Source organism: Leucopleurus acutus, assembly GCF_964270905.1.
Source record: "Leucopleurus acutus genome assembly, chromosome: 3".
NCBI lineage: Eukaryota > Metazoa > Chordata > Mammalia > Artiodactyla > Delphinidae > Leucopleurus > Leucopleurus acutus.
This window is the reverse complement of record NC_139145.1, coordinates 144,816,939-144,842,023: the sequence shown is the minus strand read 5'-3', so window position 1 is coordinate 144,842,023 and position 25,085 is coordinate 144,816,939. Positions and strand designations below refer to the sequence as shown.

Below are 25,085 nucleotides of genomic sequence, written 5' to 3'. Positions count from 1 at the left end.
CTGCTCTCTCTTTCTTACATTAAATCTGGCAACACCAGACAGAATCACATGATCTGTGAGGTCTGCCTTTCATGCCCCCTCCTCTTTGAAGGGACTGCCTGTCTCAAACTTCTCTCCTTCTAAGATGTCTGGGGCCTGTATCTCTTCTCTTGGTTTCTCAGTCCCTACCATTCCTCCTGTCCCACCAGATACTCCACCTAGGCTGGATTCATACTTTCTTTTTAACCTCAACAAAGACATTCCTATGATTAAAAATATAAGTAGTAGGGCTTCCCTGGTGGCGCAGTGGTTGGGAGTCCGCCTGCCGATGCAGTGGACATGGGTTCGTGCCCCGGTCCGGGAAGATCCCACGTGCCGCGGAGCGGCTGGGCCCGTGAGCCATGGCCGCTGGGCCTGCGCGTCCGGAGCCTGTGCCCCGCAACGGGAGAGGCCACAACAGTGAGAGGCCCGCGTACTGCAAAAAAAAAAAAAAAAATATATATATATATATATATATATATAAGTAGTAAAAACATCATCCCAGACCCCTCAGTCCCCTTCCCACACTCAGTTAACACTTGCACTCTGTTCTGCATCTTGCTTTGTCCACTTTGTCCACAAGTTTGGGAATACCAGGTGACATACCTTGGTAATTCCAGTTCTGTCCCTGGTGAATCCTATTATGTAGATAAGCATGCTTTAAACACTCATGATGCTGAGTGCTGTATTTTATAGTATATGATTACATAACTTATTATTTGAAATACAGGGTCTTCCTCTCCTGACACACCAACAGCATGTTGCACTCTTACCTGGTGCTTCCTTTTCTCTGCTTTGTGCGCAACTGTCTTCTCTCAACAAAATGGTGGTCTTCTTGAGCGCAGAAGAAAGACATTGTTGTCCTTTCTTTCCTGTGGTCATTCTGTTCTCAGCACAGAGCCTTGCACATAATGGGATCACATCTTAATGAATGCTTGTTTCATACTGAGGAAGGAGAGTGTTTACACATTTTGCTGATCTCTTGTTATTTGTGTATTCTAATTAAAAGTGAATGGGAGGTTTGAACTCTCCTCATTCTTCTTCTTCAAAAATATATACATCTAGGGGCCTCCCTGGTGGCGCAGTGGTTGAGAGTCTGCCTGCCGATGCAGGGGACACGGGTTCATGCCCCGGTCCGGGAAGATCCCACATGCCGCGGAGCGGCTGGGCCCAAAAAAAAAAAAAAAAAAAATATATATATATATATATATATATATATATATATATATATATATATATATATATATACACACATCTAGAGATGAAGCATGAGGAGGGATTACTGGGGGTGCTGGTCATGCTCTAGTTCTTGGTATGGATGGTAGTTATACATGTGTGGTCACTTTGATATAACTCATCAATTGGCACAGTTCTTATTTGTATACTTTTCTTCATATGTTGTATGTCTATTAAAACATGTAATATGTATGTGTATAATATATAGTTCTAGGTTGATAAGATACTGTGTTTGTGAGAGTTTGTGGAAATAGTCATGCTTGTGTATTGCTTGTGGGAGTGTAAATTGTATAATGCCCTTGGGAGGAAATTTGGCCAAACTCATAATGAAAAGGTGCTTACCCTTTGGCTGAGCAATGGCTAGCCTAGAGATGTACCCTACAGTCTATTATAACATGTGCAAACTGTTACACATTCAAGATCATTCACTTGTCTATAATAATGAAACTGGAAACAACAGAAGGAAGAACAGATTGTTGTACATCCTACTATAAAATATTATTCAGCAGTTAGTAAAAGGGAGGCAGATCTGTTACTGTTGATTTGGAAGCATCTTCGGGTTAAAAACTGTGTACAAGATGCTCCTGTTTGTGTTACGTATGTGTATATACATCTGCTTGTATGTTCATAGACTATCTCTAGAAGGATACACAAGAAACTGATAATAGTCGTTGCTTCTGAGACAGGAAGGGGTAAAAGGAAACTTATTTTTCTCTATACACTCTGCTTGATGCACATTTCAAATTTTATAAGTACATGTAACCTATTCAAAAAATTAATTAAATCCAAAGCTGCTTCTTTGCAGCTGACTTTTCTTCATTCTCATTTACGGACTTCCTAAACATTCTAGAATTGGTGAGTTTGCCTTTACTTTCTTCCAACAGCCTCCAAAACCATTCCATGGAGCAAAGATCATACTTTTCTTCCACGATATTGAGCAAAGCAGGCAGGTCACTCTTCTGCTGGTGACCTTATTAACTCAATTTAGATCTCAAGTGAATTTGAACAGATTTTTTTTTTTTTAATGAAACATTCAAAGCCTCTTTGCCCTCTTTAGTTCCTCTCCTCCCAGAAGGCAGGAAGAGAGTGAAAGACAAGTGTTCCATTTGTCTTTAATCAGATTTACAAGTGCCGTAAACTGGCTGTCAAACTAGAAGAAGAGAAAACCTTGGGGGATGTGGTTTGACTAGCAAAGGAAGGGAATAAGTCGGGTCTAACATGTGCCCTAGATTTGTAACAAGTAGAGCTCAAGAAGTAAGGTTTTATCTCGATAGCCTGAGAATCCAGAGCATTTGGAAGCCCTCAAAAGTAAAATATAACAATATAATCAAAGGTAACCCTTGCAAAGAAGAAACAAAGGGGCCTCTGAAGGAGCCAAGCCAGCTTCCAACTTGCCCATGGCCATCTGCAGAAGATGGAAGGGAGGCCCGGGGCCAGGGATGAGGAGGTGGTATGGGTGCTTGCTGAGGATATCAGCAAGAAGGCTGAAACTCAAGCTTGCAAAATTCGCCATGGACAGTTTGTACAGGTCTTTGAAAAGGCACATTCAGAGCAAAAATGGCTTGGGTTAGACGTTGCTGTTTCATTAGATAATAAAGAGAAAGCAAACCCTGAAACTTAGCGATGATTTCGTCCGGCCCCTTCATTTTGCCAAGATGCACTGTAGGCAGAGCCTACTATTAAACCCCCGGATCTCACGATTCTTGGTCCACTGCTGTGTCTGCTCTCCACCTGTCTTCTTAAAAGTCTGGACTCTGGAACCAGACCACCTGGACAGAGCTCTGGCTCTCAGGAGCTGCATGCTTTGGGGCAGGTTACCTAATTTTACATGCTTCAGTTTCCTCATCTGTCAAATGGGGATAATGCTGATAACAGTAAGTACCTGGTATGGTTGTTAGTGGGATTATAAAGCCCTTCAAAGAGGGTCGGGTACATGGGAGGTGTTGTGTCAATTCTAGCCATAATATTAATGGTTAGTATTACTTCCAATTTCTACAGCAGGGAGAATCATTTTTAAGTGGGAAAGACCACAACACCAACATGGGAGGTGTCTTCATGGTAATAGTTAACTTGGTTCCGGGTGCCACCTGAGGTCTGATATAAGAAATCCCTTTCTCGTAAAAAGAGCTATCCAACTTCTGGGCTGGTGGTAAGGTAAATGCCCTTTGTCACAGGTGGAGTTCAAGCCAAGGATGTAGAAGGCAGATTCCTGTGTAGAATGGAGGCGGGGCCTAGATGACCTCTAGGGGCTCTGATCTTAAGGGTCTAGGATTCTGCTACCTTTGAGGCTAGTAGCCTTGGGGACAGTCACATGGCCCGTCTCCTGGACATGGGTTTGTTATCAACTTGGAAGTGAAGAGCACAGTTTGTAAGACTTTTCTCCTCCAGCTCCGTGTAAAAGGACAAGTTCTGGTGTGACATCTAAGACTTCCAAAGACTCATGACTTTGAATTTCTTTATGGAGAGCTGCACACCCGAGGATGCCAACACAGAAGGGAACATATTCTTAGATCCGGCTCAGTATAAACCCCCTAGCCAGGGGGGATACTTCATTCCCAAAAGAGGAGTAGAAATCTTTGGGGGGTGGGGGGGAGGGAGATACATTGGTCAACATTGTTCCCTCCGGGTCCCCAAACCCAGGTTAACAATGAAGGTCCAGGACGCCAGGAGCCTCTGCCACGCTGCCAGGTGGGGCCGGGCCAGCACGAAGTCCCGCGGGCCAGCGACCCCGGCTCCCTCTGCGGGGTACTTCCTAGGGCCTTTGATGTTTCCCCAGGAACTGGCAAGGGTTGCGTTTCCCTCAAGGTTTATTCCCTCTTGGTTTATTTATTGTATCTGCCTTCTTGTCTCGCTGGCTTGAAGATCAGCACGCAGGTGTGCAACGGGACTTACGTCCCCGGGTCTCCTCTACCAGCGCCACCTGGAAACCCGGCAACAGGCGCATTTTACTGAGTTCTCTGGCAGCAAATCCGGAGAGGAAGGGGTCTTTTTCGGGCCAGCTAGCCGATCTGGGAACCCTGGTCCCAGGATCACTGGCCAGGACTCCCCGTCGGCCTCCAGCCCCAGCCCGGCCGGCGCGCGCCCCCTCCCAGCCGGGTCTTCTCGGTCTGCCAGGGGGCTCGAGCTCGCTTCCTTTCCCCCCCGCAAAGCCAGGCTTAACCCAGAGCTTCATCTCCTCCCCTGGAGGGTCTCAAGTTGCCTTCCTCTGCCCGGAGGGCACCACACTTCCCCGTGCCGGGCCCTAATCTCCACCCGGCCTTTCCAACAGAGTGGCAGGCTTCAGCTCTCCATCTGTGCGCCTTAAATCCCATTTATCTTCTTAGCGCCTGTGTCCTGGCCGGCCCCGCCCCCTCTTCCTCCTACGCACCCTCCCCTCCCCCCCCCCCCGCAAATCACAGACCCTCTCCTCCTCCCTCTGCTATCCCCCTTACTCCTAGTGCGGTGGACCGGCTAGAGCAAGCTTTGGAGGTGTTGGGTAAAGTACCCGAGGAAGGTGGAAGCGACCTAGAGGGGCGCGGCCGGAGGAGAGTATACCAGGGGAGGGGGAGGCGCCGCAAGATTTCTGGCTCAGGACCAAGGCAGAGGGTCCTGGACTCGCAGTCACCTAAATCCTGCCCTGCGTCTCTAGCGGTGGAAGTCGGCCCCTCCTAGCGCCCCAATCTAGGTCACCAGCCGGGAAGGGCTGAGCTGGGGGTCGCTAGAGGGGTGATGCGCGGGCTCTCTGCCCTAGAGGTGGGCGAAGAGTAAATTGTCTCAGGGCCTGCCCCTCTCACTTCCACTAGATTGTAATTCCATCCCTGGGTCGGTCGAGCCTCCCTCCCTCTCTCCCGCGGCCAGCCAGTCCCTCCCCGTCGGCTTCCCCTCGCCGCCCCCATCCCCGCCCTCCCCCCCGCCCCGCCCGAAGAGCCCTGCTGCTCGAAGCCCGCTTCACTCCCGCACGCGGACCTCCCGGCTGCTGTCCTGCCTCCGTGGACTCCTCCGTGGTTCCTGGTCCAGCTCCCTCAGCCCTTCGCCTCCTCATCTCGGTCAGGGGATCCGCGGGGGCCGCGTCTCCCGACGTATCTCAGGAGACGCCCTTTTCCTGTGCGCCCAGGACTTGGTGAAACTTCTCAGGCGCCCGCGGTGAAATGGATTTAACCCAAGGCGTCTTGCTCCGGCTCTTGCTCCTGGCTTCCAGCCTCGGACCCGGCGCTGTGCCGCTCAGAGCAGCTCACAGAAAACAAGGTAATGCGCTCGGTGCTCCCGGAAGCATCACGTCCGGAGCGCCCAGGTCCCCGTCTCTAGCGAGGACCCAAAGCGGGCAACGCACCGCCTCTCTCACCCCTGACCAGCGGCACTTAACTGGGTTCTTGTCTGCCCAGAGCCGAGAAAAGACGCCAGCCTCGCCCTCCCCCTCCCAGGACAGGCGGTTCCAGGGATATTTGTTTGTTAAAAGAATGATCTATTTTCCAGACACGGTAGAGGTGGAGGGCTCTGTATTTAACCACAGAGAGCTGAGAGTTGGGGCAGCGATCACGCTGTCTCAATTACAAGGATTGCAACTGTGCAAGAAAAGTCAAACAGCTCCTCCTGTGTCTCTAAACAGCTTATTGAATTCATATTGTTCAGAGCCCAGCGATTTCCTGTTAAGTGTCTGAAGATTTGCCTGGTGTACCCTATGCCCATCTCCAGTCCTTCTCACGCACTATGTAGGGATGTGGCCTCTGCTGTTAGGATCCTCTTCCACTCTGGGGTCGTTTTCTCAGAAAGGAGCACCCAACGGGTTAATTTTTACCGTGATTTGAGCTCCTGTCTTTGCTCTGCGATTTAAACAAAGATGTACAGCGTTGTGGGCTATTACAGTGAACTGCTGAGAACTCGAAACACACTAACTTGCGTTTTCTCTAGTTACACAGGTAGAAAGTCTTACTGTGTTTTTGCCTTCTTTGGTTTGGCCTGTCTGGTGAGATTATTCAAAGTAGAATATTCTAAGCAAGAAAGTTCTAAACATTGTTTCTCGGATAATGATTTTTATTCCTCTTTGCTGAGACTATATTTAGAATTCTGAAAAATCTGTTTTTTCTTAGTTTACTTTGCGTATGAACAATGGAAAACAATATAACTATTTGAATGCAGTCTGCGAAACTTTGCAGAAAGCACAGTTTGTCTTCACAAATAATGTTGCCGTTAGAAAGAGACAAACAGGGGAAATTTATCAGAGGGCAAAGAAAATAATGTTGGCAGGTTCCCATATGGCTGCTTAAATATTTTCGCTGCTCCAGGATCTCTCCACTTGGAAATATGACTTGTTGCCTTTCTGCTCTGGAAGATGCCTTCACTCTTCAAGCTGTATCTATTATCACCCGAGCCTTGCTACCTGCCTTGAAATTTATAATAGTTATTATCATCTGAAGCACACTTAAATTATGAGCTATTTTAGTCCCACTGGTCATTCACTTTGGAGAAAACAGCAGCAGTCCCAGGTGATATTATATTAAATTGTTTCTTTCCTACATGCACGCAGACACACATCTTCAAGGATTTCAATGAAGGGCTTCTTTCTAACTTTCCTCCTTAAGATACCCACACGTGATCATCTGCGTTCTGTGGGTTTATTTACATAAAACCATCCCGTCACAATTTTTGAACAATGCATTGTTATACCTGTAGTTCTTAAGCGTGAGCAGTGTATGTAGTGTTCTTTTAAGGATAGATTTCAATTCGTTTAAGCAGAATTTTTTTAAAAAGTATTTCACAAAAGCCTGCTGTGTAAAAACTGCTCATATGGTTCACCGTATTTCCTTTCTTATTTTCTGTAGTTCCTCTCCTACAGATACTTCCTACCTGGTTCATCCAGGGTTTCATTCTGTTATTCATGCCATGCATATGCCATGTTGGTCTCTTTGGTTTTATTTGAAGCATAGATAGGGTTTTGATAGTGGAACCTCTACATTTTAAATATTTTAGCACATTAAATATATCAAATTTGAGGTAAAAGGAGTGTTTGGACTAGGTTCAGCCTAGGAGAGTTTTTCATTACTTTATAATTTTATCCAGACACTGGCTCTCAGGTTGGAAGGCTGCTCAGATGAAAATGACAGCTACTTCATAAACTTTGGGGGCAAATATCCTCCTGGGCTCATTTATAACCCTTGGAAAGATTAGTTTTTGATCTGGAGAATTGGTCCAGATTAAAGACTGAATGTGCCCCACTTGGCTCTGATGTGAACAGCCGCCAGCTGATTTATAATCTTCCCCAGACACCAGCAGATCTTGCTAGTATCCATACAGGAGTTTCTTTGTACCTTGTTTCCTCAATAGAAATTGATTTGTGTGCAGTACTTTGAAGGTGGTATGGCTACCCCTAAGGTGTACTGCAACAGTCCTGTTTTATTTGGATGACCCTGTCTTTCTCCTCACCCTCCCTAAATCTCCCTTTGACAAGTTCGGCTTTGTTGGAGAAGTCTTGGATTCAAAATCCACCTGAAAATTTCCCATCCCCATCTACTTCTGGTGAGAAAAAACCAAGCAGCAGCTTCAATGATGAGTCTCATTTGGGTCCAACACAGACAACTTTTCCCTCCACCAAGATAGCTACTCCTCTGTCCCTGAGTGTTAATAAAGAAACCTCTGCATTTGCTGAGACTCACGAGAAAGAACAGTTCGCAAGTTAAGTCAAACTAAATAATAATGAGCATTAATTAATTGCTTTCTACACTGTCCTAAGAACTTGACACATACTGATTTATTTAATCAACCCAACAGGTCTGCGAGATGGGTATTATTATTACCCCTGCTTAACTGAAGAGGAAATTGTGGCTTAGAGAAATTAAATATCTCACCCAGGGTCACCCAACTAGTAAGAGCCTGGATGGGAATGCAGGCTCTGATACCCAGGAGCGGAAAGGAGTCCTTAGCTGCCCGGTTAGGAGAGGTGTGCAACCCCTCAGGGAGGGCGTCTTCCCCCTGGATGAATGGTGGGGGGGCTCTCAAACTCGAATCACAGACCTGGCAGGAAGTGAAACACCCTATTGTACAGCTGGGCTGAGCATGACCAAGGGACTTGCCCAAGTTAATATCAGAAGCTCAGCTGGACTAGTACCCAGACCCCCTTGAGTGGTTTCCAGTTCTTCCCTTACCCAGAGTCTCACCAGGACATGCAGGGAGGACTGTTGTGCCTCTGATGTAGGGCAGGGGGGAGGGAAAAGGAAATCCAGACACATCTGCTGGGACCAGCATGTGTCAAGCCACGTGTGTTCCCACAGGCAGATTGCTAACTTAACGGTGTTAGCTTAACTCTCTGGCACAGAGAGAGGGGCTGGAGGGCTGCCTGAGGGCCCTGCCTTTCCTCTGCCTTTCCGGCTGCCTGAGGTCCCAGGGTCAGTGGGACAAGGTCAGGTCAGGGTTCAGAATTCAAGGTTTTCCCCTGGAGGACTGGAGATCCGCAGTCATTTTGCGGGGGGAGATGCAGGTCTGTAATCTTTTCCTTTCCACTTTTCCCTCAGTGTTTCTCTATCTGAAAAAGTGGATTAAAACAAAGATCCAGGGAAACTCAGAAAGAAAAAAAACCAAAAGACTGGAGGGGCAGAGCAGAGTTAGCGCAAGGGCAATGTGCCTTGTCGGTTGCTGGTGCGCTGACATGCGCCTCTAGGTGGTTTCTGCTGCTACTAGTGTGAGGCTGAATGGCTAAAGGGTCAAGCAAAGGTCAGGGCTCATCCTCTTCTACCTCCCCCACCCACCCAGGATAACCTGAAATTCACAAGAGATTGGTTATGTCCTCACTCAAAGCTCTCACCCAAGTCCCTTTCCCAAAGCATGTAATCTGGGGGGGGCTCAGCTCTTCCGGATGTCACCCCTCTCTTTCCAACCAACCCTACTCCTCCACAAGGCTCATCCAGATTGTCTTGCTTCTTGATGAAAACTGGAGCGACAAACACCCTAAGAGGGATTATATATATTTCTCCCCAGCACCCAACTACTAGTGTCCAATGCAGTTCTGGTACCATAGCAGAAATGTTTCCCTCTGATCCTTCCTTCCATCAGCCCTCCTACCCTCCCGTTTGTTTCCACATCATACCTCATCCCTATAAAGAAGCCCCTGCCTCTCCTTCTCTTTCTCTTTCCTTTGATCCTCTAAGAGGTAAAGGGACACAGAGAGGTCATGGTCAGGAGTAAATGTGTGTAACATGAGGCAGTACTTTTTTCTCAGAATTCTTTCTCATGGGAGAGTGACTTGACCAGAAAGGAATTGAGTGGTGTTTCGCTTTTTGGTTTTATTTTTGTTTTTGCTTTTTGTTGCTTCCCTGAGCCCAGGGCTTTAATAACCTTAGAATTCTTTGGGGAGTAGCTGTGCATCTGTTCACGGGTTACTGTAGCTCAAAAGTGGTCCAGTGAACCAGAGCTAGATTTCTGGAAAACAGGGACTCAGGTGTCTGAGGTGGAGGTGGCATCTCAACTCCTGCAGTGTTATCCTCGGGAGCTCCTGTCTTCTCCTACCTGACCCACTAGGCAAGCAGGACTGTATTTCTCCCAGCGGACTACATGAGTGACGTGATATCTTGATTGCAACAGAGAATCTTTTGAGCTGGTCAAGACCCTTGCCACTTGTTTTGGTCACAGCAAGTTGCAGGTATTAGAAGCGCACCTGCTATTTCAGGGATAAAAAAGGGAAAGGGTGAGGAGATGCTGCAGAGGCTAAATAGCAGTTTGTAGGAGAAACCCCCCCAAACCCATCTTTGATTGCATTGGTTGTGAACCGTCGTTCTGAAGAAGGACCCCAAAGTGTGCTTCAGCCTCCTGAAATGAGCTGGAAGACATTTGCTTCCTTGAAGAGTCCCGATCTCATGGGATGGGGGTCTGGGCCTGGGGGCAGAGAGAGACTCAGGTGAAAAATCAAATCAAATTGCTGCCAGCAGAGGGCGCAGTTTCCAGAGCTGGCACAGAGCGGATCTCAGACTTCTGACCCAGGCGAGTCACCGCTGAACTTCTATGTGGATAAGAATTCTTGGAGTGCATCCCAGACATCTGCTTTTTTAAACAAGAACCTCAGGTCACTTGGTGCATGTGGTTCACAGTCCACACTTAGGGACGTGACGGAGGAGAACTTGGGCTCCTCGCATAGCCTCCCTGCCTCCACCCCAGGTATTCTCCGGTGCCCCGACAGCCTCCACTTCGACAGCAAGCATCTGTATTACAGCCAAAACAACCCCAGTGTTTAGATTCTCTGCCGGGTTTCCGAAGGTTGGATTCGGGACTTGAGATCCTCTGAAGGCCCATGACGGACATCTCTTCTGGGCAGGTCGTCCTTCTACTCACCCTCTTTCCCAGTAACCTCGTCATTGAGAGATGGCTGCACACGGCGGGACACCCTTCAGTAGCATCAACAAAGAAGCCAGGCTGTATATGACCAGCCCCTGCCCCTCATTTCCCCCAGGCCCATTCCACCCCCGCTCCCACGCAGCTCCTTCTTTCAGGCAGGCTTCTCCTGGCCGAGCCGGAAGGCTTGGGTGAAAGCACAGACTCTGCTATTCGACAACTTTGGGTTCAAGTTCTGACACTTCTTTTTTATTATTATTATTAGTTCCTTGGTGACATAGGGCTAGTTATATTAGCTCTGTAAACCTGGGTTTCCTTGTCTGTAAAAATAGGATAAGGAAAGAACCTACCATTTAAGGATTAAATGAGGTAATACATATACCAGGGCATTAAAAAAGGATTAGAAGCCTGAAGCTTGAAGGCAATGTTTATGAAGTTGGGATTGTTTAATCTGGAAGGGGGTGTGGGTGGGAGAAGAATGTGTGTATTTCCAGGCATCAGAATAATTAACATAGACACTTATGAGTTCATGTACTTTTTTTTTTTTTTTTTGCGGTACGCAGGCCTCTCATTTGTGGCCTCTCCCGTTGCGGAGCACAGGCTCCGGATGCGCAGGCTCAGCGGCCATGGCTCACGGGCCCAGCCGCTACGCGGCATGTGGGATCTTCCCGGACCGGGCCACGAACCCGTGTCCCCCGCATCGACCAGGCGGACTCTCAACCACTGCGCCACCAGGGAAGCCCGAGTTCATGTACTTTTATCCTTTCTTGTACATGTTAATGTATGATTGATAGCATAATTCTAATTTTACTGAGTTGTACAAATTTTTAGATAAACTGACAAATCAGAAAGACTCTTTGGTCAACCACATGCCTTGATTTGGGGTTTGGAAATGTGGCTGTGAGGTTTGTGGTCTTGCTGGAGTAGATTCTTTTGAGAAACAGTATCCCCAAGGGTGGTGGACAATTTTTTCTGGTAATTGTCATGTGGAGGTTTTGTTCCTGAAAGAGAATCATCCAGGCTGACATGTGACTGGGAGTCTGTGAAAGTCTCCATGAAGCTAGAGAGCTAAGAAAGGGTCAGGGTCCGCTCATTAATCATCAGTTTGGAGTAATTTATGAGCCACTACCAGTGACATAGAAAGATAGAGACAGGGTTCCATTGGCTCTTCCTTTTCTTATTAATGATTTGTGCACTTCCAGAGCTGTAAAAAAAAAAACCCCACTTACCCCAGATAACCCCACCAGCTTATTTTAAGAATCAAAGGATATAAAGCAGACTAGTGCTTTGAAAGAACTGAAGTGTTACACAAAGATGGGATGTTACTAACTAATAATACTCACACTAATTATTATTATTTTAACCAACCAGACCCACCAAGGACACACTTTCTGAAGCTTTGATCTCTTTTCCAGTCTCTTCTTCCCCATCCCCGTAAAGACACTTGAAGATTCTTTCTCTGTCTGACTCTGCAAATCCTGAGCAATTTAAATCTTAACACTTGTGTTTGCTGACAGGGCACCCAAAATCCCGAATCAGATTTAATGCAGTGTTAATGCTATTTATTTCTCTTGATGCAACAAGTTGATATTAGCCAGTTAATGGTTTACATTGTGCAAAAGGAGTTGTATCAGCAGGCACTTTTCTGTAGCATCTGGGCAGTTGGAAACATAATACTTAAATACAACCTGAGTTTAAAGCCTTCCTTGGACAGATGGCTAATTTTATTGATCTAATCTTACACTTAGGAATAGGTCCCATGATCCTTTGCTGGTAATTCTTAGAGTGAGCAGAGACGTAAATAAACTGGCTGATGGCTGTGAATTAGACGCTTGTTTGCTTGTAATTTATTTTTTAAATACTTCAGTATAAACAGTCATGGTGTGAATTACTTTAATCTCTACCCTAAGGGTGCTTAATTAACATTTGAAGTAATCCAGGATAGAAGGTACCGCTCTGGCATAAGAGTTTACATCTTTTTTTAATGTCTTGGTGGCTGTGTCATACCAGTGGTTAAATATTTTGAATTCACCTCTGTGCTGGCCAGGAGGCTACACTCCAGGGCTGGTTTGTTACCACTTGAAGAACTTTACTATAATGTCTACTCTCAAAGGTGGCTGGGAAGATATTTCAAGTGATGCTATCAAAAATCCAGCCTAGAGGGTTTGTTAATTAGCACACACAAATTATGTTAGAAATAATGTTTTCATTGGTGAAATATGTGATTGGCTAGAAAGATTGTACATGCCCCTCTATTTCTGCATGGACAGAGAGTAACAATTCAGGAAGCCCAAGAGTCAAGCTGCTTTGGCGTCGGGCCAGAGCTCCATTCAATCCTGTGTCTTCCTCACTTAACAGTAGATTCCTTTGCCTCATCGGTCTGGATGATTTGTTGATCCTGCCGTTAGAACCCTGATGCATCTGCCTCAGCAAGGTGCTTGCAGCTGTAACAAACAACTCTAAGTCTCAGTGGCTTGACATAAGATTTATTTTTCATTTACTCCAAGTCCAAAGTGATCGTTTCTTGTTGGGCAGCTCTCCTGGGCTGCCCTTCTCCAAAGGGTGACTTGAAAAACCTGAGTCACTCTGTCTTTAATGCCTTCATCTTGTAATGCCACCATCTTTATTTTTTATTTTAATTAAAAAAATTTTTAATTATTTTATTTTTTTAATTTTTGGCTGCATTGGGTCTTTATTGCTGCACGCAGGCTATCTCTAGTTGCAGCGAGGGGGGCTACTCTTCATTGCGGTGCACGGGCTTCTTATTGCAGTGGCTTCTCTTGTTGTGGAGCACGGTCTCTAGGCACGCCGGCCTCAGTAGTTGCAGCATGTGGACTCAGTAGTTGCGGCACGCAGGCTCTGGGGCATGCAGGCTCAGTGGTTGTGGTGCACAGGCTTAGTTGCATGGGCTTAGATCTTCCCAGACCAGGGATCAAACCCATGTTCCCTGAATTGGCAGGCTGATTCTTAACCACTGAGCCACCAGGGAAGTTCCCCCCATCTTTAAAATGGGCCTCCAAGGTCTCATGGAAGGTAAAAAGAAAGAAGGCTTGTGTGGGAGATGTTTATGTGTCGGGCCAGAACGCGGTCACAGGGCCTCAACCTAACTGCAAGGAGGTCGGGAAATGTAGTTCAGCTGTGTACACAGCAAGACAAGGACCAGACATGGCGGATTGTCTCTCATGCAGTGCTTTGGAGTTCCTAAAAGAACAAACAGGGATGTTACAAGAGTCAGTTATTTGAGAATTTTCGCAACTTCCTGCCCATCCATTTTTCGTATATGTGGCAGAATTTGGCCTAGAATTTGCTTTCATTGTAGTGTACAACGTGGCTGAAAAGCAGATAGTTACCGCCTATCTTAACTTGCTGGAGGCTACCATGATGTAATAAAAGATCCTAAAAACCAGGCAGCCAAATTGACTTACATCAGTTTGCAGTAGGGTCCAAAAATAGGTATATGTTTACGTGACTACATGCTGTTTGTTGCTACATATTTCCTACATTTTACAAAAAGTAAAATAAATCCCTTTTAAAAGGTAAAATAACTACTCAGTGGGTTAGAGTGAATTTCTAAGGAACGTCAACTAGAACTTCAGTTTTTACCAGTTTTCTAGAAGTTCCTTCTATTTGTGTCCCATAACAAAAAGGAGTATTCATGGTAGAATAATTTATTCAGTGAGAGATGCATCTTACAATATAAAAATCATTTTTTAGTCACCACAGCCTGCTTTGATGGGGATGAAGATGATCCCCCCAAAATAAATTGATATGTTTTGTTGAACCACTGCACTTTTCAAAGCACTTTTAGAGAAATGATCTCGTTTGATTTTGTAACCCTTGCCCCACTGGGAAGTCAAGAGCTGATGACTTAGCAAAGAGGAAACAGGCACAGCCAGGACATGAACCCAGGTTGTCAACCCGTAACCCCTGACGCTTCCCATCAATCCAGAGGTTTTCTTGCAGCTGATGGATAAGAGCATGATCGCTGTGATGGCCCTGAGTCTAGCTCTGCAGCCAGGAGGGACCTTGCCAACAAGACTCACCCACGTTTTACTTGCAGAGGCTCCATGCCTGCCACAGGACGCTCTGTAGAATGAACTGGTACTGCTTTCAGTCATATTCCTGACTGGTTGGTGTGTGTTTTGCAGAATACGTGATGACTGAGGGGCTGTTTGCAAATGAGAAGCAGCTGTAGTGGCTGGAGGATCGCTCCAGAATCCTCCCAGTGTCTCCTATAGAAGATCCTTTTGGGGTCTCAGGGACACCCAGGATACTCAGCCTGGCTTTGTTGTTCCTCCCAGCTTCCCATTCCTCCACTATTTAGCCATCTTCTTTAGTGGAAATAATATTTGCTACACCTTCAATGTGAGTATTTCAAGGTTTATCATTCAAGTCTCAAGGCTTTCTGGTAGTTTCTTCAGCATCTTTTTGATGTTCTAGGAGTTCCTAATGGCTGTAGTTAAACAAGTAAATCATTAGGTTGGAAAAAGAGGCCTTCCTTTGATCGCTATTTTAGAGTAATTGGGCTTTGGCCACAACCTACACACATAACACACATCCCTGAAGCTTGGAGGAGTTGTAACAAGAATCCAATCAAACAGACATGGGTTTGAATCCTAGTTTTAAAATTGATGGCTGCCTGATCCCAGATAGAGTATTTAATCTCTTTATACCTTAGATTTCTACCTACCACAAGGGTTTTATCTGATGAATCAGTGAAATAATATGATGACTGGAAATGCAGCTAGGAAAGTACTTAAACATTTGGTACATAACGGGCACTCCAAAGTTAGTCCATATTAACTAGGTTCTTTTTGATTTATAGAGTTTATGTAGTGGTAGAGATGGTAGTTTTCCGTATTTGATATAACCACAAATATTGACAACATTGACACAAATGTATAATTGAGCTTAGGCTCCCATGAAAATGGAATTGAAAGGAATTTCATTTCCTTAATCTCATATTATAGATTCTTCAAGTTTATATCATCAAATGATGACTTTTGGTGTCTAGATCAGTCATAAAGTTCATTTTATTGATAAAAGATCTGGAACCAGCATATAGTTTAATAAAAATAGCTCACATCCCTTTTGGCCTTTGTATAAAACCAAGAAGAAAGATCTTGTATCAAGATTATATATAGCTACTATAGTAGTGATAGATTTTCATGTATCAGCTATATGGTTCTGTACCCCAAAAGAGGTTATTTGCAGTTGGAATATAAAGAAAATTTTCCTTAGCTACCTTCTTTACTGTGGTGTTAGATAACAAGTATAAAAGATGCTGTTTCTATGATATCTGCTCTCTCTCCATTTTGAGTCAGCCATACTCTCTGCCAGAATGCTCTTTCTAAAATGCAGTTCGAATCCTGTCGCTCTTGGGTTTAATATTCCTTTCTGGCTCTCTACTGCCTTCTAAATTCTAAAGCTGAGCATCCCAGGTCTATTAGAGTATGGCCTCCACTTCCTTTTCCTGTCTTCTCGCTGAATACATAATCTGTATTCCAACCAAGCTCGATTATTTGCTCTTCCACAGTCCTCCTCTTTGCCTCCCAGTGGTGGACCTGTCCAGTTGATCCATCCCCTTGGAACATCCTTCCCTCATCTCTGCCCAAGGAAATGCAGTGACCCTTCCAAGCATGGCTCAGTGCCGTTCTGTGAGGTCTTCACGTACCCTCCCAGCCAGAAGCCCTTACGCTTTTCTTCCATTTTGTCTTGTATTATGTTTTTGATGTACTGACCCATGCCTTGTCTTGGATTTGTAACTTGTGAAGGAAAGCCCTATGATGTCTTCACCTGTGTGTCCCCTCCAATGCCTGCTGGAGTGTCTTGCATTCAGCTGGTCTTTCCCAGACAGCTATGCAGTGGAAAACGATGGCCTCGTTTGGGGCAAATACTTTTTAACGTGGTGTGATTAATTTGATCGTGTTCCCAGCTCCCAAATTCACTTCCTTCCTCCCTCATGATACAGAAAAGGTGTCATTTCTCTGTGCCAACATTTTTTCTCAACCTGAGAAGACATTTGAAAACCCACACTGCAGTGTGATTTAGAGAAGGAAATGGCCCAGGAGTCAGTCTGTAGCAGTATATAATTTAAATCCTACCTCCATGCTGCCAGGGGCTATTGGAATTGTGGGTTTTTAAGGAGCGTCTTATCAAGTCCACACTGAAATATGTCATTTTCAATACCCAGAGAAGAGGTAGAGTTTGAAGTAACATGTGGGGCTGCCTTGGACCTGCTTTTTATCATGTTTTGGAAGGTTAAGAAGCAAAGGCAATAATGCTGTTTACTCATACATCAAAAGATAGCGGGGGAGGACGAGTTAAAACAGTCCAGTGTTCAGTTCCCCTCCTTCTTCCAGTTGTCTTTGAAAGCAAAGGAACATGAGATGTGTGTGGGAATGGCATTGGCGGTATGATAGAAAACGTCAGGTTGCAGGGGAAGGGATAAAGCCAGTCCATCTCTCATAACGAGATCTGACTGTGAGGTTGGGAGGAAAACAGTACTCAGCAGTCTTCTTCAGTTTTATTGTGCTGACCCTGGCTTACTTACGAAGATCAATTCTTTAATCCCTGGAAAGTAAAGCAGCCAAAAGATAGAGTGTTTGCAAAGGTTTTTCTGGTCTTTGTTTTGTAAGGACTGTCATACCTGATAAAATGTATGCTCCTGGGAGGCCCAATTGAAAGCAACCAATTGATTGACCCATTCACCAATTAATTTCTTGATATATACATACACATACATATATATATGTATGAAAAATAAACTGCATTGTAGTAGAATTAAAAATGAACAAAGTAAATGATATGATGCTGAAGTATTTAAGGGGAAGTAATGTCTGAAATTTACTTTGAAATACATCAAAAATCAGATTCACTGATGGAGACAGGGATAGATTGTTGACATATGTGTGATAAAAGAAGTATAGTAAAATGTTTACGGTAGCATCCATGTGGTGATTATACACATGTTCATTCTAAAACTCTTTCACTTTTCTGTAGTGTTTGATTATTTTCATAATAAAGTGATGGAAAAGATGAACTAAGTAATAAGGAAACAAATGAAATGACTACAGAGTTTTTCCCACACAGAGTGAGGGTCCAACATGCTCTGCTCTGCACCCAGATAACGATGGGTTTTCTACTTTCGTCCTGCTCTTCCCTCCACATTTCCTCTCTGCTCTTCTCTGCCCTGCTCCTTGCTGCCCTGGGCTGGCCTTACTGCATCAGTCAGGCTGCTTTGCCCTTTGGCTTTTTTGGGTTCAGCTAACGAGAGGCACCGGAAGGAGATCAGAGGAGAGCAGCGGAGAGACCCTGGTGTACGTCTTGCCTGATTCCACCCTGCTTTGGTACTGCTTTCCTGGCAGCAGTTGTATTTCTTTAAAACTGCATCTCCTGGCTGTCCTTGGCTTCCAGCTCTGGCTGGCGCCAGGAACAGTATTTTCTCCTCTTGTACTTTCTGCCCTGGGTACCGGCAGCATTTCACTGCTGCTGGTCTCTGGGTGCATCCACAGCCCTAGTTTTTTCTCAGAGCTGTTCATACCTCTGTAAGATATCTTTTAATTACAATCTTTTTAGATTAAGTAAATTCTTCTTCCTGCTGGGACCCTAATTGCTACCTTTGGTACCACTGCTTTGTGATAATATGCTCTGTTTCTACTATTTTCCTCCTTAGGTGTAACCATGAGGTTTTGATTTGTGTTTAGCTTGCCTTCAGAACTCTCTGAGGATCAGGTCTGATTTAGCTTAAGGATGCCTGCTGTAAATTCATGAAGTAACTGCAAGAGCAATAGAAACCTTGATCTTTTGAGAATGAGCTTGTCCTCTGGGCCCAAATCTGCTGGCTTCTTGGCTAAGAGCACATTGAGATTGACCTATTCATTGCTGTGTGGTATTGAGAAATGATTGCAGTGATGTCCAGGGTTCTTAATAGAAATTCTAGGAACTCAGAGGTTTCTGGAACACATATGAAATGAATGGAAGATAATTCTTCATCTCTTGAGAAAGCCCCCTGAACCCAAATTAACCTCTTACAACTCCAGGGAATTTGACCTAAAGGGGAAGACCACGGCGAGCTTGGACTTTCTCCCACTTCTGTTAGGTTTGTTGCTAGTTTTTATGATGATGATATTTTTTTCAACTCTGTTCTGATTTCTTGGCTATAAATATCTTGTACCTGATATTCTACAGATCAATGCTTATTATTCAAACTTTAAAGAATTAATTAGGCAACACCTATTGTCTTCCTTTGGATTTCCCAGGAACAGACCATAGGATAAAGATTTGAATTAAAATAAGTTATATGAAAGGTGAAACAAAACAAAACAGAACAAAAAAAAAGTGGGAAAGTGAGACAGGGAGTCCACTGAAAAGGCAGTCAATGAAGATTTTCTCATCAAGTGGGTGAACACTGTGATGATTAGAGCTTATACTCATGGGAGAAACTCTAGAAAATGGTAGAGAACACATAGCACAGAGTTTTCCTACCTGAGGGGTGAGAGAGCTGGGGTATTTACATCAATTCCATCTGTCACCAGGGGAGGGCTGCTTCGGGGATGGGTGTTAATTTCCTGACACTTCTGGCCTGCCAGGCTTATGGGTAGAGCAGTTTTCTATGTCTTCTGAGAAAATTCTTAGGCCAAAAGGTGCAAAGATTGGTAGCTAGAAGTGGGTTGGCCAGCTCTGAAGTGGTGAAGCCTGAGGGATTATGGTGGGTACTAACAGTTCTTCTACACCCATAATTGACGGAAACTCAAGACTGAATGTCATTTACCGTTTTGATGGACAACCTTGCTCCCTCCCCTGCCCCCACAAGGAGTTTATATATTATGAGAAGAAGGGGAAAGATGTTTGGATATTCCAAGGAATTCGAGTTCTTAGTCTCAACCTATATCAAGATTTTCAGGGGAAAAAATTTATATTGCAGTACAAAATGGACTTTTGATTAAACCAGCTCTCCAGTTGGAGATATTCAGGAAGGGTGACTGTTTGGGTTTTAGATTCAAGAACTACCATCACCACCAACCACCCTCTACCCCCCCAGTTAAAAGCTTTATTCATTTGTGCTAATTGAGAAGGCCAGCAGAAATTGGAGTCTTCATTGCTTATGGTTATGCTCTGTTATTTAGAACTTGAGTTTAGGTTGGGGAAGAACCCACATTTACATTTAAAGGCATGCCTTGTGCCTTCACAAAGCAGTAGTGACAGCTAACATTTATATAGTGCTTGCTATGTGCCAAGCACTGGTAACAGCACAGTCTCCTAAGGCTGGCATCATAGAATCCAAAAATTTTAGCACTAGAAGGGACCTTAGGGGTAGCTGTCTAAACCTATATGGCTTAGTGAAGGTAAGTCACTTGCCTGGGGTCATGCATCTTGTTAGTAGCAAAATCAGCACCAGGACCTAAGCCTTCTGACCCCTGACCTAGTGCTCTGTCTACTAGACCCATCACCCCTATGACCATGGGGTAGGTAAAGACTCATGTTCTATTTTCATTGACTATCTCTTTCTTTTTGAATTTGGTCTTGCTTGTATGTTTAGAGGTAATGAACCCTTAGCCCAGGCTCCTGTGACAATGCCATGCCTGGAGAAACAAACGATCTATGAAAAGGCAGCCCAAGCTACCTTCTCAGCTCAGCTCCTTGTTTGCTCCAAAATACAGGGTCTGTGAGAAGCACCATCTTCTAAGCCACAGAGACCCACAGGTAGACAGACAATGGTATTAGGGCAGAGAAAAGAGTACATTTGTATAGGATCAAAATTCCCATCTGAAATTATTTCCACAGCATGATTTTAAGTGAATCCTTCTAAGAGGCACCGTTGAAGGGGAAATTGAGGGGAAATTTGTGTCATAAGACAGTGTCAGTGGCTTAGTTAATCACTTGGCTTGCTTCTCATTGTTGGGGATAACCTTGAGGAATTAATCCACTATGGCAAAGTTCCAGGACATTTTTTAAAAACACAATTAGAGTCATTCTTTGTCAAGACTGACTTGTACAGAGTTGATCCTTTAGAGCTGAGGTTAGCAAACTTTTTCTGAAAAGGGCCAGATAATGAATATGTTATTTATTTCATTTGTATTTATTGGGTCTGTATTGCAACTACTCAGCTGTGCCATTGTAAAGCAAAAATAGCCAAGGGCAATATGTCAATAAATTTACATATGTTTCAATAAGGCTGTTTCAATACAACTTTATTTACAAAACAGGCAGAGGGCCACATTTTGCCAGAACCCTAGTCAGCCAAAGCCTTCAGGTAGTGCACGTCACCAGGCCTGCTGCTTTCTTTTGTTTGCTGCCTCTATGGTGTCTGTATTCATTATTAACATTATTGATAACCTTTTTTTTCCTGATGAAAGTTTCTTGTGTCCTGGCAAATAGCTTGATTCAATTCCCAGACACAACAAAGATGGGGGTGTTACAGCAAGTCCAGGGGAGTTAGCCTTAGACAGATGTGAGGTCATCCCTCAAGCTCTCCATTTGATATAGGTAATGGGCCATATATGACTATGTCCAAAATACACACACATAGAAAGCATTGTAGACTTGAGCCATATCTTAGAACCCCCATTCTGCTCATATTTTAAAGTAATGAAAATAACTCTGTCTTAAAGGAAAAATAAGGGAGTTCCCTGGCGGTCCAGTGGTTAAGACTCCTCGCTTCCACCGCAAGGGGTACTGGTTCGATCCCTGGTCAGGGAACTAAGATTCCCACATGCCTCGAAGTTGTTATCAAGAGTAACTATTCTCAGGGCTTCCCTGGTGGCGCAGTGGTTGGGAGTCCGCCTGCCGGTGCAGGGGGCGCGGGTTCGTGCCCTGGTCCGGGAGGGTCCCGCGTGCCGCGGAGCGGCTGGGCCCGTGGGCCGTGGCCGCTGGGCCTGCGCGTCTGGAGCCTGTGCTCCGCGGCGGGAGAGGCCACAACGGTGGGAGGCCCAAGTACCTCAAAAAAAAAAAAAAAAAAAAAAAAAGAGTAACTATTCTCATATAATTATGGTAGAAACTCTCCTATCCGCTCCAATTTGGATTGGTCAGTTAATTGGAAGAGTCAGTTAAGGGGACAATTTAAGTATAGATACATTTTATTTTCAGTTGAGAGATAGTAGTGGGAGGTTTATTTGACAATGCTTGGATGTAAGGATAATGCTGCTGCTTCTTTTTTTTTTTTTTTAACATGGGCCCACTGATTGGAGTTCTTAGTCATGCAGCAATAGGGCATTATCTGAGTATATCAAGCTTCCAGATTTTTCAGTCTTTTAGAGTAGCTTCAGTTGTTGCTTAGAAAACACCTTTATTAAGTTATCCCAAAGCAGTCAACCTAGTTTTTACAGAAACAATTTTTTCTTGTTATATTTGTATTTCATCCATTTACAGAATGGAAGGCCATGTAATTAAAATAACAACCAGGAACAATGCAACTGACCCTTGGTAAGCATACCACTCAGCTGTGGGGTGAGTGGATGCCCAAGGGCCACACAGAGAGTGGAGCCCTGCCAGCGCAAGCCTTCCAGGGCACTGGGGCCATCAGTATCAAGGACACTTGAGAGGAATCTAGGATGTTGGTTAATACAGGAAGTAAGTAGGACTTGCTTTTGTTCACAGTACTTTAAAAAGTTGTTTCATTTGGGTTTGGTAAGACAAGTTTCCTGCTCACTTGTTCAAACTCGTATTTTGCACAGGCAATTTCTTTGCAGTAGGCTGTACACAAGCTTCTGCCAAACCCTGATGAAATTGTCAACTAACTTGGCTTTGGTGGAGTTCAAATCAATGAAATGCTTTTCAGTGAGTTGAGTACCCTTCATCCGTGAACCTGTGTCTTCTCTAATGACACATGTATGTAAAAAAAAAAATACAGTCATTAGTAAACTATTTCAGAATTAAAAAACCTTAAAGACTCATACAGCTTTACTACATGCCAAGTATTATTTCAAGTACTTAGAAATAATATACTTTTATTCCTCTTAACATCCCTTAGATGTAGATCTTATCTCATGACCATCTTGCAGATGAAGAAACAGGCAGAAATTTGAGCGACAGAGCTGGGCTTTCTTCTTAGTCATTTCTTTCTGCCTCTCCAGAGCTGAAGTTGCCTGCAGAGGATGGGTTGGAAACTTGACCCAAATGAGAACTCTGACAGCCAGATCTTTTGCATCTTATAGTTCTCTCCAATAAGCACAAATGATGGGGTTGTCAGCCAAGTGTATCATGAGGTATCAGCCCAGGGGTGGGGTGTAAGGTAAGCACAACTTCCCAAATCTTCAGTTCCGCAAGGAAGGCACATTTGACTTGGTGGCCAAGTCAAGAGGAGGTCCTGCCAGGTCATGAGAAGCCCTGAGTAGGAGCTGACAAAGCCTCTTTAATCCTCGGCCAAAGACCCTGAAACTCCAGCATACTTAGCTTTTATGGATATAAAATTGCTGTTTGAAAGCTAGATCACTGGACTGAATATCTGAGTGCAGGGTACTGTGTCACCAGCACCATCTTGCTATGCGTGACCCAAATTTATAAAATCGTGAGCAGGCATCACTCCTGAACTGTAACTTGGCACCTATGAAATGATGACCAACATATGAACATGCTCAGACAGTCAGGTCTGATGTAAATAGACCAAGAAGGGGTTGAACACAGCAGGCCTGGCCAGAGCCTACCACAGAGATCAGGCAAATTAAGGACTCCACCAATATATTAAGTGGTTTTCATTGCCGTCAGACAAGAAGTATCTATGAAGGCAACGATAGAAATATAGGAGACTGACAGATTATGATGAGAGTTCTTATGTGTATGGTGTTCAGAGTTGGCAAAACTCTTGTCTATATCATTAGCATTGCTACTGGTGGTAGATTCTGGAGTCAGATAGAGCTGTTTTACAATCCTGCCTCTTAGACTTGTGACTTTAGGTCAAGATCCTTAATTTTTCTGAAGGTCAGTTTTTGTTTCATGTGTGAAATGTGAATAAATCCTTTACCTGTTGGAGTTTCATGAGTTAAAGCCTATAATGCCTATGAAGTGCCTAGCACAGAGCCTAGTTTGTAGTAGGTTTAATGATCTCCTTTATACATCTCTTTACACAGAAAGAGTCACAGGAGTGGCAGGACCTGACCCTGTATCTTCTGATTCTTAGGTCAGTCGTCCTTGTCCTTAATCACATGTTCTCTAGAAGCAGGCACATTTCTGTTTAATGAACTGTAAGGCAAAGGATCGATCCAGTCAGAATGGGCACCCAACTGATAGAAGAAAATGAATCAGTGCTCTGAGTTGAGACACAGAAGTGAGTATCATTCATCCGCTGAGTGGGGCGGGGGGAGCAATGACAAATGAACGTGCTTTTGCCAATCATTTACTCATGATTACATATTCATTTATTTATTCAGCAATTGTTTATTTAGCAAGGACCATATGCCAGGTGTTGTGCTAACTGCTGGGAATAAAGTGAATAAGAAATATAGTCATTTCTCTAAAAGTCATTAACGCTCTGCGGAATTCCAAAGGTATAATGATTCCTGTTGGAAATAGAAATAACTTAGTCTGTAATTTAACTATATTAGATTTAAATCATCTGATTAAAGATTACAGAACTAATTATAAAGCTGAAAGATACATTATGAACTTCTTTTTCAGTATAATTTCTTAATATATACCATTATTGATTTATTTTTACATAAATGGAAATTCAGTGCACACGTTAGATGGTCTAGAGATTTAAAAAGAAACTGTTAAAGATAAAAGGTCTTAAATATATGGTAAGGCTGTTTTATTGTATTACTCAATTTTCTTGACATTTTCTAGGACTTTTAGTATAATTAGTAAAATAGCTGTAACTTCTGAGGTTACGAAAGAAAGACGGTCATTTTGAAAATTGGAAAATGAAAAAAACATATTGCTGGGAAAGAAAGGACCTCCACTTTAATATTATTTATTTTCATCTTCTGGTCAAATAGAAAGCCCTTATTTTGCAACTGAACTTTAACTAGGAAAACTAAATAATTTCATAAAATTTTATCAAAGAGTCTGATTGAGGAGTCCATATTTAAGGTTGAGAGTGGAGTTTTCAATTCCTGAGACTTTGGTCCACAAGTTGAGAAAATATAGGGCTCCTATCAGTTCTTGGAGAGAAGTGGTAGTTTTTGGTTACAGAATAAAGCTTAGGGCAACCTAAATGCTAATTTTTCATGTGGTAAAACATTCTCAACTCTAAGAAGGAAAAAGATGACAAGCATTTGCTTTATTTTCCTTACAAGTTACATAATTCAGTTGTCTAGACAATATTACATTAACCATATTGTTGAGTAACCCCTCCTCTGGTTGTGTAGACCAGATGTGTGTTATTTCTTCAATACTGGGGCAGTTTTAAGGGGTAGGAAGAGTACTGGGTTATAAGCCAAGAGCCCTGAGTACAAGCCATCCCATCATTATGTCCTATAATTGGGTCTATGATCACCACACATTATTATGAGGGAAATACTAGGGAAACCCTTTGTTGCTTACCCGTTATTAACCCCCAATTCCTGCCTTCTGTGGAGAGGGGGCACAGGAAGGCTTCT

At 44.0% G+C, this 25,085-nt stretch overlaps 1 protein-coding gene across 5 annotated transcripts in view; it reads left to right on the top strand.

Annotated features, from left to right (window-relative positions):
* Positions 1-5,381: 5,381 nt before the first annotated feature.
* The window catches only part of EGFLAM (EGF like, fibronectin type III and laminin G domains), a gene marked incomplete at its 5' end in the record, with an annotated part of 169,969 nt that continues 150,265 nt past the window's right edge, over positions 5,382-25,085 (top strand). For all 5 annotated transcript variants that reach the window (XM_082837407.1, XM_082837404.1, XM_082837406.1 and 2 more), the window contains one exon: positions 5,382-5,478. In XM_082837407.1, coding sequence (XP_082693533.1) covers positions 5,382-5,478 — 97 coding nt within the window. The remainder of the gene's footprint in view (positions 5,479-25,085) is intronic.